The following is an 18,327-nucleotide window of genomic DNA, read 5'->3' as shown; positions in this document are numbered from 1 at the left end:
GAACGATAAATCAAAAACGAATAGTGAAATCTTTAGTAGTGGCAATTAGAAGTTGACAGTACTTTTATTTCTCACTTTATACCTTTCTATACTATGACTTTTTAAGTCTGGGAATATATCGCTTTTAAAGGAAAAACAAGCAGCCACAAATATCCTATAATTTAGGTTATCCCTTGTTAACTCGGACGAAGGGATAAAGCTTCATTAAAGAACGAACTGGTAAGATAAAATCATTGCCAAGGGTTACCTCAGTATTAATGAACTTTCAGGAAAACCTGAGAGCCACTAAAAATCCCGTTTTGTACACTCCCCTCTTGCCCAAAGAACCAAAGTAAAAGGCAGATGCAGGTCCAGGGTTTGGGGCTCTCCCCTCCTGCTGTCCCCTGCGCTTCTGTCTGGTGGGGGCGGGGGGGGGGGAAGATTCTCAAAAGGATGACAGGCTTAGGATGGTGCCAAACAATCCTACCTGTCGAAAGCAGGAGCGTTGGCTTCTAGGCCTCTGTTGAGTCTCAGATGATGAGAGCCAACCTAAAGCAAAGAGAAGTAACACTAGTGATTCTTCCTGCTCCGTGAACCCAGGAAGTGATGGTCTTCCCCATCCCCCTCGCTGCCAGCCAGGCTACACGTGGCAGCCTCTGGCCCCTTCTGTGGCCCATGCACAGGTCTGGAAGGCCGGCCTTGAACTCAGGTCCTGAAGCCCGAGTCTGGCTCTGCTGCAGCCCATCCCAACTGCCGCATGGACCCCATGCTGGCTGGAATTCTTCCAAAGGCAGAAGAGAAACTTCAGGGTCAGCCGATGAGACCCATGTCAGATCTGCAAACTTTTCCACACTGCAGAGGTGAACCTAAGCCAACCAGGGAGAGAGAAACCACTTCTCAGCCTCCTCTGCAAGTCTGGGGACCTTGGCCACCCTAAAATCTGAGTTATAACTACCTGTAAACTAAGATGCCTTATGATTTAGAATTACCTATTTAACATCAAAAGTTTAAAAAACAAACTTAAAATTATGTATTGTTATTGGGGCCAGCTTGAAAAAGCTCTCCCTGGACAAATCTGGGACAGTGTGAGCACTGAACTACAAAGGACAGTAATGGATTATAATCTGACGACTGAAATAGGAATTCATAAATCTCTACAGATGAGAGCTGGCTGACTGGGTGGATGAGTGGACAGATGAACGGACAGGGAGGTGGGCAGGTGGATGGGGGGAAGGGAGGGCTCTTCCTTATAGTAGAACACCAATCGATAAATGTGGATACAGTGGTGGAAAAATCACCATTTTACAACCATTATAGAAAAGAATGGTTCAGGGCGCCTGGGTGGCTCAGTTGGTTGAGCGACTGCCTTCGGCTCAGGTCATGATCCTGGAGTCCCGGGATCGAGTCCCGCGTCAGGCTCCCTGCTCGGCAGGGAGTCTGTTTCTCCCTCTGACCCTCCCCCGTCTCATGTGCTCTCTCTCATTCTCTCTCTCTCAAATAAATAAATCTTTAAAAAAAAAAAAAGAAAAGAAAAGAATGGTTCAGCAAAAATCACCTGTTGATCATAAATGTTCAGGGAGAGTCTGATGGGAATAGGATACTAGCATGGTCTGAGTCTCTCGTAGATGCTTATTAGTTGAAAAGGAAGACACAGTAACTTATATATATAGGAAAGAAACTGAGTAGCACCGTGCCTGAGTGATGGAAATTCACATCACTCATGAGGGGGCACATGGACACCGTGGGACACGGATGGGACACTCTGACAAGGATGTGGTGGTGTCAGAGATCCACACCATGAACCCAATCATAATAAAACGCCTGGAAACCCCCACGAGGCACCTTCGATTTAAAGAAAAAGACCTGCATTCTCCAAAAATGTCAGTGTCCAAGAGACAGAAGGCAGAGGAACTGATCCAGATCAAAGGAGACTAGGGACGTGACAGTGACACGCAGGGCAGGATCATGTCCCAATCCCTGACCAAAGGGGGAAAGGTGCCATGACGGACAGTATGGGGACAACTGATAAATCCTGAATGTGGACTGCAGGTCAGTTTAGAGCATCATGTCATACCTGCTGACGGTGTACCCATCCTGTGCTGATCAAGAGAACACATCTACCTTCAGGAAAAACGTCCTGACGTATTAAGTAAGGAGACGTGATGTAAGCAACCCGCTCTCCAGGGATTCAGAAAATAGCGGATCACACGTGTGTGGGCAGCAAGGGGTTCACATCAAGTGAATCTGGGGACAGGATGCATGGGAGTTCTCCCTACTGTTCCTGCAACTTTTCTGTAGGTCTGGAATTATTTTAAGATAGAACGTTTCTTGAAGTGTATTGTTCGGCTTTGCTGGTTATGGAGCATTACAAATGTGGTGTCATTAGGCTTGTCCGCACCATCGGGGGCCCCTGTTGAGTGTGGACCGAGCGTTATTTCCAAGTTTTCCTGCCATAGGTCACACATCTGTCCCTCTTCATACCTGAGGAAAGAGCCACTCTAGACAACGGGCTTCTCAGCAACAGATTTAGAAATCACTGGGATTAGGTGTGTCCGTCTAAATGATTCTATAAATAAAGTCCCAAGTCCCTTTTGGTCCTAAGAAATCTTGGGAGTCCTTAGGAGAGGCTCCACCAATCACTTCCACTTTGCTGTTGTGTTTATTCTGCGCTCCTTTCCCCAAAGGCATTAATACTTGGCTGAGGGAATGCGAGACTTCATTCCCAAAACCTGCACAGCCCGAGTTCTGAGAAGACTGCTCTCTCCGGCACTCCGAGGCCAGTCAGCTCCTGTCTTCGGAACTCACAAGGCAGGCACCGGCAGAAAGCAGGCCCACGTTCCTCTGAGCCACCATCCTCGAGATCCCAGAGGGCTGAAGCCCAAGAGAAGGGGCTGCTTGCTGCACGGTCAGCCTGTCCATCAGGATGAGAAATCTCCCCTGGATAAGCTGCGGCTGTTTTCAGAATCCTTCCCAGGGGAAGGCAGTAAGGGGAGAGTAGAACAACAATGGTCCAGGGCTCAGAAGCCTGGTGTTTAGTGACAAGTTCCGTTACTGGACATGTCTGCCTCTCCTCGAATCACAACCCAAAGTTTCTTCTTCTATACCCAGTGCAGCCAAGTCGGGGCGCCCCCCTTTAGCAGCTCCTGGAGTAAAACATAAACTCCTTAGTGTCTCCATCTGGCCCCTGCCTGCCCTTCTGGTCTGATGTCTGGCCACGGCCCCCATGCCTTGGGCCGTGAGCAGCAAGCCTTGCAACTCCCCGGACATGCTGAGGACCACTGGGCCGCCACACCCGCACGTGTGGTCGCCTTTGCAGGCTGCCTTCCTTGCCTGGGCGATGTGGCCCCATCCCTACCGAGTCGGTTCAGACACTCACCCCCTCAGCTGGCCGAGCTGACCCTCCCCACAGCTGCCCCAAGGATCTTGGCCTCCTCTTTCATGGGCTCTACTCACACCAGCCTATCATGACCTCCTCCCGAAGGCAGGGGCTATGACGTAAAGTGTCCCCACGTACCCACAGATGCTCAGTGCGTGTCTCTGGGATGAACGAATGGCTTGCTCTGAGGGCGGGGCGATGGGACACCAGGAGCCTCGTCCTTGGGCCTCATCTTGATAGAGAGACACGTGGACACTGTCCCCACCTCACGGGCGAGGCTCTCATTCCACTCTCTGGGTGCAAAGAGCCATGCTCTCCCAATGCAACCTGTGTTCTTGTCTCCTAGATGGTATAACTTACGTTAAAAATATTAACAGCTACCACTTGTGTGCCCTCCGGGTTCTGGAAACTGCACTGAATTCTACTATCCGCCGTGACACAACCTCTCCATAACCCCGTGAGGTCGATTGTCAACCCCACTTACAGAAGAGTAAACTAAGGCTGGGCAAAGATAGGAACTTCTCAGGTTTTTTGGTTTTTTGTTTTTGATAAGAACCTTGCTCTGAGATAAAAACTTGTCGAAAGAATAGCGTCCCTAAGCCAGGGAACCAGAACTTGAACTGGAACCAGGGCCTATCACGGCAAAGTTTATGCTCTGAATCACAGCAGAAGCTGCCTCAATCGTGGTTCTCTGGGCGATGGCTGCCGGGAAACACAGGAGCTCGCTCGGGCCAACACACAAGACCCGGGGCCCGCAGCGCGTGTGCGACTCTCTCCCGGATTCGGTTCGTTTACATTAGAAGGATCTTTCCCTCACCCCAACGTCTTATTTTTGAAACTGTTGCACTACAAGGCATCCCACATCCTTTTGGGGACCAAAAAAAGTACAACCACACAAAGGAGCACATACAGTGCCATGTACCCAAGAGCCTAGTGAACAGGGCGTGACAGGGAGGAGGCGAGTGTGGGCAAGGTGGGAACAGCAGAGGGGACTAATCTGCATCCTCCTCCAACTGCTGACGTCCTAGGAAGCTTCCAAACAGAGACCTAACTCACCTTGGCAAGCCCCGTCTGTATATGCATGTTACAGGGGAGGAAGATTCTAAAGTGACAGGGGAGCAAAATCTTCAACGGACTAAGAGTATAGAAAAAATATACTCTCTCACTAACCATGCCAGGACAGCAATTAGCTTTAAGTGTGGCTATTTATAAACTGCAAAGCTGTTTACATGGTAAAGAGGAAATTGTGAAAGGTACACGGTGGCTCGAAATGGTGTCAGGATCCAGGAGTTTGTAAGGAAGGCACCACTGGGGTGAAAACGTGCTGACAAATCATCATCCTGAGTCCCCTCTGCCCGTCCCCACCCCTGTGCCCTATCCCTGGGAGAGTGCATCGGTCTCCAGGGAGAGCCCCCAGACGGTGCAACCCTGCAACTTAAAATGCAAGTTGTCTGCCCAAAAATCTTTGCATTTTTCATCTAACCTAAGAAGGAGGGGAGAAAAACAACCAGAATCCATCCTTGGGCTTGCCACTGATAATTCAGAGAGGAGGGTGACTGCAGACCATCACTGAACCTGGTCGCCCTGAAGATGACCTAATCTCTCTTCGATGGTGGATGGTTTGAGGATAAACACGGGTATCAGACCCAAAGGTTAGCAAATCCTTTGCAAGATTAATGAACACTAGAGCCTTTGGAAACTTATTTTGAAGAAACCACGGAGGCTCTGGGGCAGCACAAGTGTTATGAATCTAAAAGGCACCACAGCTGCCAAAAGCGAGCCCCCGCCCCGCCCCCCCGCCCCCTGAGCTCCACTGAGGCTGCCCATGTCGGGTTGAGGGACAGCTGTTCCATGTCAGGGTCAGGCTGCGTCAAGTGGGTCAAACTGGGGACCAAAATTAAAGAAGGGAATGACAGACCAGTTTTGCTTTGTTTTGGGAAGAGGGAGACCAGAACATGAAGAGTCCTAGAAATGGGATGGAAGATGCCAAGAGCTGGAAAGCTCGGACAAGACACAATGGAGAGAGGGAGAAGCTTCTTGAAAGTCTGGGGAATCAGACTCACTCGGATGCATCCCCCGAAACGCCCTGCAGATGGACAGCCTGTAAGGCAGGGAGGAGCCCGCTGATAACATCGGCCATCCCAAATCCTGATCTCAGGGTCAGCGTCGGAGGTCAGAAGGACCCAGAACTGGACACAGGGGCGAAGGGGATGAATTTCACAGGCTCCTTCCCGAATTCCAAGACTATCACGACCATCCCCAATTTCTGGATTTCTTAAAGTCTCCACGTGCAACCTAACACTGTCTCCTGCTTCCTTTTTATCTCCTACTCACTTGATGTTTGCTTTTTATTCTTCTAAATACAGAGCTCCAGAAGCTCCAAATCGAAAGAAAATCAAGTTTCAAAAACCCTTTTTGGAATGTCCTGAAGGGGGGATCTATAGAGAGAAAGTAGACTGACTGTTGCTTCGGCCTCAGCGAGAGCTGGGAGGGCATGGCAAGGGGTGACGGCCAGCAGGGACAGGGTTCTTAGCGGTGATGAGTCCTCTAAAATTAGACCACGGTGATTGGCTCCATGACACTATAAACCACTAAAGCACTAAAAACCACTGAACTGTATGCTTTAAATGGGTGGAGTTTATGGTATATAAATTAGATCACAATACAGCCATTTAAAAAAACTATTTTGGGACGAGCTCCAGAATCATCTCTGTCCTAATCATCCTCAGGAGTGTCTGTCTATGCCGCCACGCAATGCCACCAGCCAGCCTCACACATCTTAGCTGTTCCTTTCTGATGGGAAGACTGAAGGCTAAAAAGGCTTCTCCCTCCACCAGAAGTCAGATCCCACAGGAGACCCTCACGCCTCCACCTCCCTCCAAGAACGGACATGGTTCCTTATCAAGGCTGTCAACGGCACGACAGCCACATGGACAAAATGCCTTCTGCTGCCACGGGGTCAAGTCAAGGGCTGGGGAGAGACCCAGTGGTGGCAAACAGCCCCCAAGAACCTGGCAGACGGCCCTGAGCCTCTTAAGGCATTCTGACAACCCAACCGCCAACACACAGCGCCCTTGGTAAGAGGAGCCGGAACCACAGAGGCCTGGGCAGGGAGGTCTTCTGGGCACACAGGCGATCGCTTGGGCCAGAGGGCAAGATCTGGGGTCGACGCTGAGGAACCTCAGACCCACTCGGCCCATGACCCTCTGGAGAAGGAACACGCGAACGAAGCAGTGCACAGTTCCGCGGATGACAAACGTGTCCTTGGAACGTGGTGCCACGCCCTGAACTCTTCCCAGGAGACAGAACGCCAAATACCTCTGGCACGGACCAGAGCCCTGTTTTAGACTGCAAGGTGTATTTTTAGAAATCACGGGAAAGTTCCGTGCCATTCTCACGTGTCCCCACAGCAGGTACCTCCCTCCAGCCATCGGACCTGCTGCACGGCCACTAGGGCCTGAAAACCTTTCAAAGGATGGTCTCAGCTCTCAAAAAACATCTTTGGCTGTGTTCTCCATACACTGAACTTGGGGGCTAACAAAGTAATTCCACTCAATTACGTTATGTGGCTTGCTTATCAGCAAAGACCTCCCTTCCCACGTCACCCGCATTAACAGCAAGCTCAGGGTCAGAAAATTACACACGATGTATACATTTCTGTATATAAACACCACACACACACACACGCACAAACAACCACATGTGCATACACACACACACACACACACAGGTGTGCAGACTTCGGCAGCTCAGCTCAATCCAACGGACCTGAGGAACGAGCCTAGAAACTGAAGGAAATACGGTTAAAAGAAACAAACCACAGTTGTTCAGAAGAGAGAGGCAGGTGACTTACTTTTTTCATTACCTACCTGAAGCCCGGGCTGCTCCCAAAACAGTGGAACAGAGCCTCTGATCTGGACAAAAGACGACACTCCATCATCCATGTAAATCGTCTGCACCACAAGGAAACATAAAGGGAAAGTATTCCTCAATGCAACTGAATGTCCTGGGGCCGGGTAATGGGATCCGGCCTCCTGAGACCCGACACCAGCCCGAATGAAGGGCAGACAGCGGACTTCTGTGCCCTCGGCTCCCCTGGCCAGCCTGGCCTCGCTGTTCCCTGATCCAAGGCCAGCCCCGTGTGCTCACGGGCATGCTGATGGCTGACTAGCCTCCAAGGAGTCTGGAGTGGGCACAGGGCCTCCTGGGGAGAGCCGCAGCTGCCCGGGACTAAACACAGCCTGACCCAGCTCCCTGGAAAGCCCAGCAATGCCTCCCCGTTCCCCACAGTAGGAACAAAAGCAAATGTGCTCTGGAATTTAACTAAGACTTTCCTTAGAGCCCTCTATTTTCAGCTTGTCAACTAGCTAAGTAGCAGAGAGCAATTGCAAAGGGATGGATGAAACAAACAAGCTTTGGCCAAAAGACCCGGGTGGATCACACGAGTTACTGACACTGCACTTGACAACACAGGTCAAGACTTGACTTGAACTTGCAGTTGCTTCTGGCCCTATGCCACTGTGTTCTTAACCCCATCACTAAGTCAACATACATCGCACAGCCTCCACAGGCTTCCAGTGGGGAGCGCCTGCCTAGAAGCAGAGGATACTCACTCGCTAAAGAACAGACCTCCTCCCCCACCACACACACCATTGCTTCGGGGTGTACCAGCTCATCTACCTGCAGCCCCCGCCGACGTTGTATGCAAGGGAGTGTTACAGGGACGAGAAGTGCGGTCCTGAGCATCACGAGGGGAGGCTGCGGCGACTATCAGATGCACTGCCCTTTATCTGAGTAATTCTACCCTGGCCTGGCAGGGCCAGCCTGGGCTATGCTGCTGATCCTTTCCATTTCTTACCAGCCTGCTCCCTTACAGGGTAGCTTTCTGTGTGGCCAGATCACGCTCAGATCACACATGCATTAGTAATTCTGCAGCGGCAGAGGACCTGAGCATCAGACGCGCAGCTCCCTGGGACAACAGGAATTATGGGAGCCTGGCAGCTACAGAGTTGAGTTGAACTCCTTTTTCCAAAGGGAAAAGCACTGGGTTAAGAACTTGTCTGTTTCCAGATATGCACTACCAGCAAATTTGCTATGTCCTATTATTCTACTAAAAACAAAACAAAACAAAGCAACATAAAAACCAAAAGCCAAAACCAGGAGCACCTGGATGGCTCAGTCCATTAAGCCTTCAGCTCGGGTCATTATCCCTGGGTCCTGGGATCAAGACCCACACTGGGCTCCCTGCTCAGCGGGTAGTGTGCTTCCCCCTCTGCCTCTGCCCCTCCACCAGCTCGTGCTCATTCTCTCTCTCTCTCATAAATAAAATCTTAAAACAAACGACCAAAACCAGAAGAAAGTAGCAGATCGCTTAAACTAATGTAGGCACATTGACTACAGGGAGATGAACAGCTTACAGGTCCAGATTAGTGAGAAAGAAACCAATTTAGCCAACATTTCTCTATAAGGATAGCCCTTAACAGTGCCAGGACCTCATTTAAACTATGGAACTATTACCCTTCACTTTAACACGTGCTAAATGAACTACTTCTAGCATCAGACCACACTCCTCTTGAGACGGAACTTGCACAGGCAGAACGGGCTTCAGAAAATACCCCCCAGGAGGCCCGACACTCCAGACCCCACCCCTGGGACAGGAAGAAAAGATGCCTCTGATTTCTCCACTCCTCCCTCCCACATGAAGATATTCCAGTTCTGCGTCCCATTCATCATCAGGACCACCTTCTTTGTTGCCAAGGTGATAAGACAAAGCCAGCAGTGGATTTGTGGTGCTTTCCTTCCTGAGCTAAAGAACAGAGGTTTTAATACTTCTGGCAGACTCGATGCCTCGCCTTCCAGAAGTGGTTTTCACAGAGGGCATCGGGATCCTGGGGGGGAGGGGAGAGGAAGGTGGAGCAGGGAAGTGGGTCAGCTCATGGGCTCTGGGACAGCACCTTCTACCTGCCAGCTCCCATGTGCCCTGCAGGGTGACCCTGGGCATGTTCTTTAACCACTTTGGGCCTCAGTTTCCCTCTCTTGGTGAAGTTACTGTTACCTGGTCACAGGGAGGAGTAAGTGAATAATGAGGGAAGGTGATCCCAGTGCAGGGCAGTGGTTCACTGCTCTTGAGAGCAGGAGAGCACTGCCCAGGAGTGTGGATGAGGCCCCTGCAAAGGACTGACAGAGTGGGCAGGGGTCAGAGCACTAGGGGGGCAGGGCTTAGGCTGTGGGGAGAGGGACTGTAGGGACACACAAGGGGTGGGAGGGAGACCACCATGGCTGAGCGGTGGTGAGCCCAAGCTGGGCCTGGGACACCCTGGCCTTGGCAACCTAGTGGCCCCTTTCATGGAGTGGTGGGAGCAGAAACCCAAGGACCCTAAAAAGAAAGAGATAATGCAGGGAGACTCGCAAGCCAGCAGATACTCTTTTATCTGAAAGGCTTTTGCTCAACTTCCATTTCCAGGTGAGGTGTTTGCAAACCAGTGTTCTTCAAGTCTGCTGCATTCCTGGGAAGACACGCAGACATCCTCGCCTTCCCGGATTGATCAGTGGCCTTATCTTCAATAGCCAAATACTTTTCCTCTTCTTTTTTTTTCTTTTGGTAGACCAAAGGGACTTTCTGGGGTTTGTTTTTCTGCATGGTGAGTCACGGCTGCAGAGCAGTCCTACCAGGTATGACTCACAGCAGAGCCGAAAGGACTCCAGGCTTCTTCCCAGGAAGACGGAGATGAGGTCCATACCTGCACACATGCGTGCACCACACACACACACAGAACACCCCCCACGAACATGCACTCACACACCAAAGCACACACCTGTGTGCACACACACACGAACCCTCCCCCCGAACATGCACACTTACACACTACACAGGCATGTGCACAAACACGCGCACACACACACGGCCTGCCTTGGAGGAGAAAGCTTGTTCATTCCCCTTCGGAAAAATGTTAAAGCAAGGCAGAGTGGGTGGTGCTGAAAACATCTCCCTCTTCTGGCTCCCTGAACATTTAATTTAGGAAGGACCCCGCCTCAGGGGACCCACCTGCTCTCTGTCTAGTCCCACCATTTGCAAAGGAGCACAGCACAACAATTCGTCAGCCACCTTCAAGCATTTAGTGAAGGACTCCCACTCCCACATGGCCACAGGCTGGGGTCTGAAGAACCTCACTTCTGTAGCAGGGGCCTGGGATCCATGGGCAACTGCCCAGAGGAGCCAAGCAGACCCAGCTGAGACCCCTTCCTGCTGCAGCCCAGCACCCACTTTCCTCCAAGATGCTGCCTGCCACTCTCTGGTGAGGAGCCCACGTTCCAAAGCCTGCCCTTCTTCCAAGGTCAGGTCACAAAGCAGGCAACACCATGCTACCAGAACGAACCAACCCCACTCTGCCCACGGCATCACTTTGATTCGAGGGCCTCAGGAAGCAATGCACACTCTGCCGTCACCCTGAGCAAAGCCACCAAGACTGCAGGCAGGTGCACGCTACCCCATAGCACCATCCTTTCCCAGGCCGGACAGTCTCGGTTCCACAAACGCCAGGGAGCGGGCCATGCGGGCTCCCGGGGGTGACTCCTCTAGGCCCCCATCACATCCCCGCAGCCCCCGATGGGCCAACTTCAACAGGGTTTCAGCAGGTTTCCTGGACGGTTACTGGGTGGCTCCCCCTCCCAAGCTTCCCCCGAGCGCACAGATGCCCGCAGGCTGCGCATCCTCCCCGGGCGCTCGTACCCAGCAGCCCCCTCACCAGCAGGTGGCGGAGGGAGGAAGGCAGAGGTGTGCTTGGCAGGGACACTGCTTACATGTATACTCCACTTAGGAAAAGGTTTTTGTTAAAAACAAACAACTCAGATCAACCTAAGCCCTTCTATTGCTACCAAGGGCTGTCAACAAAACCATTCCACGACTACAGAGACAGAGAAGAGGGCTGTCTTGGACAAGTGGGAGCAACACGAGATTCTCGTCTCTCGGGGAGCAGCTTCTTTCCTTCAGCGCTGGCCGCTCCTCCTGCCTCTGAAAACATTTCAGGAAAGGGGATGACGCGCCTATGGCAGACGCCACCTCTTCGGGAAGTGGCTGACCCCCCGTCCGGGCTGCGCTGGCTCCCAGGGCACGGGCAGGGTGTCCCTCGGCCGCATGCTTTCCTCGGAAGCGCACGCCTTCACTCCTGCCCCCCCACGGCGGCCCCACGTGGTGCTGTGTGTGTCCCTGAGCACCGACGGGGGGCGGGGGGGGCACTCCCAGGACGGTGAAGGTGCCTGTCCTGGTCCTGCTGCCTCCCTGCCTGGGCAGGCTCACAACCACACTCAGCTGGGGGGCTCAGAGTCCGCCCCCCTGTTGCCAACGAGGACACACCTGGAGTCGGCTCTGGAACTGACTCCCTGCACCTGGGGGTGGCCTTCTCCGCCACTCCCACCCCCGGCCCCACACCACGGTGGTCACACTGTCTGAGGGCGCTCGGAAGGCATGAATCATCCTGGGAGAGCATGTGGTCTGTTGGGAGTAGCCCCACAGAGAACTGCTTTGGGGGCAAGGCCACCATGACCCCCTTGCCCCGTTACACATCTGGTAAAAACAAAATCACCACGGGCCCAAGGAGCCATGCTCGTCCCGGATGAGGGCCACATTCACCGCCCATCTCTGGGGGAACAGCAGATGGGGGTGTCTGGCTGCCTGTCCGCTTGTCTGATGCTTCTAGAGCAAGGTTGGGCTGAGGGTTTCATCAAGACCTCTGTCTGATCCCGAGTCCAGAAGAGGAAAAGGGAGAGAAAGCATGAACTAGGAAGACCGCAAAGGCTGCGTGAACCAGGAAATCCCTCCCCGATCCTGAGAAGGGAGGCAGGTGGAGGCCATTTAAATAGCATGGGGCTGCAGGCTCCAGGAGCCAGAGGGCAGGCGGGTGGTGTCTCTGAGGCCTTGCTGGGCCGGCCACAAGGAAACAAGGTCCCTGTCTCTGAGCCCGAGCAGTTGGGCACATGGGACAAATGCCAGTCACCAGGCCCACATAGATGAAATAACCAGAGCAAAGTCCCCAGCCCTAGTCTGTAGAAAAAGGAGAAAAGCAAGCACAGTATCAAGATTTTTCAAAAAGCTAAATGTACTGCATTTAAAGCACTGTCCCTTAACACTGAATTATGTCTCTATGGGTTCAACTGTGTCCCCCAAAAAGATATGTTGAAATCCTAATCCCCAGCACCTCGGAATATGACCTTATTTGGAGATGCGGTTAAGATGGGACACACTGGACAGCGTGGGTCTCCTCGTTAAAGGGGAGAGGGCACCACATGGAGGTGAGACAGAGATGAATGAGAGGGCTGCCACAGGGGGCCCCCAGAGCTGGAAGAGGCAGGAAGGATCCTCCTCTAGGTGCTTCAGAGGGAGCATGGTCCTGCCAACACCCAGAGTTCGGACCTTTGGCCTCCAGAACGTGAGACAATAAATAATAGTTGTTTTAAGCCCTGTCTGCGGCACTTTGTTCAGATTTGCAGTGTTAAAATGCCCATCTCTCAGGAACAACAGTGATAGGGAGGGCAGGTGCTTTTCCAATGACTTACTTGATAAGGATACAATAGAGGAGACCCCAATTTTTAAAAAATATGGTTGAAACTCACAACTCTGGGAAGCACCAAACAAGAAGAGTAAATAAGGGACTATCTACCCAAAAGCTGGATGGAGAGCAAGGCAGGGGCCACGCTCCAGTGCCGCGGATGAAAACCTCTTCCATCTGCTTCAGTTACCAGGTTCAGGGGGCATGCGCATTTTTGATTTGTACAAATACGCTTAGCACCTCTGGCCCCCAGTTCCTGGCACAGCGCTCAGCCCCTGGCAGGCGATAAACAATAACGATCTGTTGGATGCACTGATTCAAAGGCTCATCACAGAAGGATAAGCATCGGGGTGGGATGTGGTAATGCAGGCGGGGCCATGCAAACGAAAGGAAGTACTTTCCATCACACGGACATGAGCAAGAAAAGAGAAAATGTCCTCCATCTTGGGGCCACATTTTCTCTGACATTTTTAGCCAGATATTATTTATATCCAGGAGAGCAGACAGAATGAACAGCCGTCATAGGCAAGATGCGGCTCATCGGAAAGCTCCCGTTCCAAAGTCGTCCTCCTCAGCATCTGACTCCAAGAGGACCTCCTCACCTTAAGCCCAAGCAGGGGGCAGCTCGCACACAGAAAGCAGGTGCTCAGATCTGCGCTGAGTTAAACTGGCTCACGTGCTGGTAGAAAACACCTCTCACGGCTGCAAGAAGGAGGGGATGCAAAGCCACATCAAGGCTAATAAACAGGCTGTTTGCTGTTTATGCCACCCACAGCTGCGCGGCCCCTGTGCCTTTCACGGGGCTTGCCTTTCTTACAATTTATTCCACCTGTCAGTCTACAAGGTGGCCTTAGCCTACAGATTTGCAACCTACAGAGAAAAAAAACCAATGTAAGACAGCATCTCTGGGAATGAGTCAGGGGGAAAAAATCAATGAGAGATTAAGCAGATGGTTATATTCATGGAAGCTGAAAGCAAGTGCCGCTGAACACGCAGATTTCGCAACTCCCAGGTGCTAAGACACGCTCCGGTTGATTTAGAATAAAAAATGGTTTCTCCTCTCATCCTTGCTTTACTGATCTACTTTTTGTCTTAAGATTTGCCAACCCTGCTGGTTCATCCATCGCCTGCCCTCTGAAATAACTATCACCCTTTATGACCATAGCAAAAATTCCTGCTTCCTTTTAGCTGAAAGTACCTCGGGGAAGCAGTATTACCCCAGCAAAAGTGTATCAGGAAAGACAGCCCAGGCCAACTGGAAGCCACATCTGCAGGCAGAGCCCCAATGACTCTGTTCTCTCATCAGAGGGAGAAGCCACGATCACCAGAAACGACCTCCAATATGCCTGGACCTCTTCTGCCCCAAATGGAAACGCACGTGCACGGCCGGGTCCCCTCCGAACCGGGCGCCACCGACCGGCCCCGGAACTGACCTGCTCAGTCTCCACGAAGTTGGATACGTGGCCATCGTCGTTCACGCCGCGGGTGTGGAAGCGAGCGCCGGCGCGCTCGCAGCTGATGCGGGAGATGAGGCAGGCCTTGGCCTGCTTGTGCGAGGCGTACACCGTGCGGATGGACACCACGCCGCAGATGACCTTCAGTAGCCAGTCACAGCAGCTCACCTGGTGCTGCCTCAGGGGCACGTGCAGCAGCTGGTTCCTGCAAAACAGAGCCCCACAGCGGCTCGGGTCACAGCGCATCCTCCAGGTACCACTGCGCCCAAGCGAGTGGGGAGGGGCAGGTGCACGGCGGGGGAGGCACCCGCAGTGGCCTCGGTGCTGGGGATCCAGGGCCGGGAGGTTCACATGTTTCTGTGATGCCCCCCACACCCCAGCCCTGCGCTCCAAGCAGCAGGGCAGTGGAGGCTGCGCAGTATCAACCGAGGCAACCTTCCCAAAACCACTGCGGGCATCAGTATCAGCGAATGAAAAGCCCGGCAGGGAGTGTGAGCCAACCACCACCTTCCAGCGAACATGGGAGGAGCCTCCCTTTAAACCCCCCGCCTCCACATTTTTAAATCAGAAATCCCATCAGTAAAAAATTTAATCATAGGTTTTGTAATTAAATAATAAATGATAAAAATAATCATTAAATATATGCATGCTTATTTAAATGACATACATATCCCATGAGAGCACTAGGAAGCAATCCAAAATAAAGAAAAAAAGATGAGACAAGAGGCACCTGGGTGGTTCAGTCAGTTAAGTGTCTGCCTTTGGCTCAGGTCGGATCCCAGGGTCCTGGGATTGAGCCTGCCCTGGGCTCCCTGCTCAGTGGGGAGTCTGCTTCTCCCTCTGCCTCCCTTCCCCCCTGCTTGTACTCTCTCTCAAATAAATAAAATATTTTTTATAAAAAGGATGAGACTAAAATAAGAGCAATGAAAGTTCCAGTATTTCGTCCCCATATCTGGTGGATTGTTCTGGGGCTCTGGGGACCCCTGGTGTCCATGATGATAAGGATAGGGATAAAAGCACATTTATCAAATGCACCGAGCACCACTCTTAAGTGCTTTGGGATGGATTAACTCACTTCATCCTCCAAAGGCCCTACGTGAAAGGTATTATCATTCAGCCCATCTTACAGATAAAGAAACCGAGGCACAGGGAAGTGAAGGACTTGCCCAAGGTCTGGGAGCCAGTAAGCGGCAGCAAGGAGCTGGGAGCCTGCACTCTTTACTGGCCCCGCCAGCCCCAGGCCTACCTCCTCTCTCACTGAAGGCCCCACAAGTACCAGCCGCACCTGCGCTCGCCACCACCTCCCCTTGCTCGCTCTGCTTCCCCAACACCCACTCGACCTTACTCGGCCCCAGCCGCCACTCTGAGAAGGAGGCGTCGGAGGGGTGCCCGGACCCCTGACACTGCAGGCCGAGCTCCATTCGGGGTGCTCAGGGGACCCGCACAGCACCTTCCGGGGCCTCTCGGACACTCCCAGGGAGGCAGGAACCTTCCCAGAAGGCTCTCTCCCACAGGGTATTAAGCAAATCTAGATCACAATGCCCTATTTGTTTAAAAAAGGCAGCACTGTTCCTGCCCTAGAGCCTTCCTCAGAGATAGCAGCCTTCTCTCATTTCTTCAGAAGTACCCTGTGAGCCCTGATGTCTCAGGTGGCTTCTCCAAGCAGCAAGGCTCCCAAGGTCTCAGACCAGCCTCCCCGACTGACGCTGAGGAACCCCACCCCTCAGGGAGCGGCCACGTGGGGCCCCCTTCTGAGCCTTCCTAGCCACTGTGCCTGTCCGCCTGAAAAATGATGATCACAGGGCACTCCTTTACAAAAACACGTTTTCCTCTTCTGAATCACTCTCCAAAATTCAGATGATGAACCAGCTTTAGTAACAAATTAAATCTGCATATGGCATCTAGGCAAAGCCTCCGGAATATTCCAGTCTCCCAGCCACACAGCTATGGCCGCCATCAGTCACCAGGGGTCAGGCAAAGGAGCCTGTTGCCAAACAGTCGACTCTGAATCCGTTTGTAGCCACACTGATCTGGCGCGCTATATGAGGACAGCTCTTCTCCTCAGAGGAAGGGACCCAGATCTATAAAGGAAAACTACTGTGAGTTTCCTCCCAGGCTCGCATTCCACTGGGAAGCACTTCTCGGTGGGGTCCATCAGCAGCCCGGAAAAACAACCTCACACCGCCCTACACCCCGCCCCCCATTCACCACCCACGTTCCGTATTGGCCCCATCTGACTCCAGATGTGGGTCCAGACCTGGAACACGGCACCCCCGAATGGTGGCTTTAGCAACCAAGCCCGTGACTGCTCAGTCGGGGCTGACTCAGTTGTGGTCAGTTCCGTGGGCGCCGCCCAAACACCACACCCAGTGGCCTGGCACCCTCCAGACTGCCGCTTCCTCTCAGCTCAAGATACAGTCTGGCGTCCACCTGGGGCTTGCCCCTTCCCCAGCCCCCCTCAGCCTCCACCTCGTGATCTGCACCCTTCCTGCTGTTCTCTGGGGGCCCCAGGTCTCCAGCCCCACAGCTCGCAGAAGAAAGCCTGACAAAAGCAGTCACAAAGGCCACCCGGTTCCCCAGGCATCCCCTACCGTCCTAAGATGTTGCCAAAGAATGTCATGGCCTCTGAGACCTCTCCTTGCCCACCGGTCCCTGTTGGAAGTGGCTCCGTGGCCTTAGCACAGATAGCGCTCAGAATCCACAGCCCTTGCCTCCCTAACTTCAGCAGACTTCAGGGGCACCAGCTCGTCCCTGCACAATGGACTTAGTGATTCACAGAAACACCATCCCCTGGACCTGTTTCTCAGAGAGGGGTCCTCAAACCCCAGGACAGGAGGCACCGTGGTCACCTGGCTGGAAATGCTGAGTGTCCGCCCCCCCCACCCCCCGCCCAAACTGGCTGAGTCAGAATCGGCATTTGAACAAGATCAGCAGGAGAGTCACAGGTATTTTCAAGTTTGAGCACATTACTGCCCCAAGAACTCAACAAAACCAGAGGGTCCAAGAGGGCCTGGGGGTAGGGAATGCCGAGGCGCATGGCAGGATATGGTGAAGGCTCTTTCTCCAAACAGAAGTCGGGCCAGGGGTGGGGGCCCGAAGCACCAAGGAAAAAAACATTTTTGCAGTGAAGGAGACCTACGAGTTTCTGGGTTTGGGCACATGGAGGGAGGGAGGCAGGCATAAATAAAGGATCTAAATAAGCCTCACCAACTCTGTCTTAGGGCTGGAAAACGGTTCCAAAGGGCCAGCACTGGAATTCTAAGAACATTCAGTATATGAGGCAAATTGGAGCAATTTCTATGGCACGATTTTCATCATGTCGGCTTGATTCACTTCTTACACGTCTCCTGGCAAATCTGAAGGCCACAGCAGTTGACAACCCAGGCCTGGCCCCCGTCAATGTAAGTCACTGCACCACCCCTCCCCAACAGGATTTGCCAGGGTCATGACCCCCAGCGTCCAGAAAGAGCTGTGGATAATTTACATATTTATACAGTCATCCACACCTAGCTGTGTCCATGAAGGAGCACCCAAATAACCCTCAACATACAGAAATCCAGGCACCTTGGTCTGGGCTTCAGGATATGTCTTATCACATGATTACACGTCATCTTGGCAGGCTGACTCAGTTTCCCCATTGTCGGAGGAGCTGGTTTGGCTTGGTGATTAACAGTACAGGATCTGGAGCCAGAATGCCTGGGTTCGAATTCCCTCACTTGTTCAAGCCTCAGTCTCCTTATCTGTAAAATGGGCATAACAAACAGACCCTACCTCATAGGTTACTATGAGGATTCTGAGTTATTACCAGCAGGGAACTTATTAGAACATGAGCACCGTATATAAGCAGTAGTAAATGTGCGTGCACCAGAGGGTAACCAGGATCGCTGAGAGGACCACAGGAGCATTGAGCACAGCCCAGCACTTAGGAAGACCCGGTAGATGTTGGCTCTTATGCTCTTTACTTATGGAGAGT

The 18,327-nt window shown here is 52.5% G+C and overlaps 1 protein-coding gene across 1 annotated transcript in view; it reads right to left on the bottom strand.

The window, feature by feature from the left end:
- LOC118001977 (synaptojanin-2-like) overlaps positions 1 to 18,327 on the bottom strand; it is a 96,227-nt gene that overhangs the window by 41,624 nt on the left and 36,276 nt on the right. The window contains exons 4-6 of the mRNA XM_034992195.1: positions 14,334 to 14,559; positions 7,225 to 7,308; positions 467 to 528 (exon numbers count right to left, since the gene is read on the bottom strand). Coding sequence (XP_034848086.1) covers positions 467 to 528; positions 7,225 to 7,308; positions 14,334 to 14,559 — 372 coding nt within the window. The remainder of the gene's footprint in view (positions 1 to 466; positions 529 to 7,224; positions 7,309 to 14,333; positions 14,560 to 18,327) is intronic.

This window comes from Mirounga leonina, unplaced genomic scaffold (assembly GCF_011800145.1).
Source record: "Mirounga leonina isolate KUSES-001 unplaced genomic scaffold, KU_Mleo_1.0 Mir_55, whole genome shotgun sequence".
In the NCBI taxonomy this organism is placed as follows: Eukaryota; Metazoa; Chordata; class Mammalia; order Carnivora; family Phocidae; genus Mirounga; species Mirounga leonina.
The sequence above is the reverse complement of the archived record's forward strand: the minus strand, read 5'-3'. Positions and strand labels throughout refer to the sequence as shown.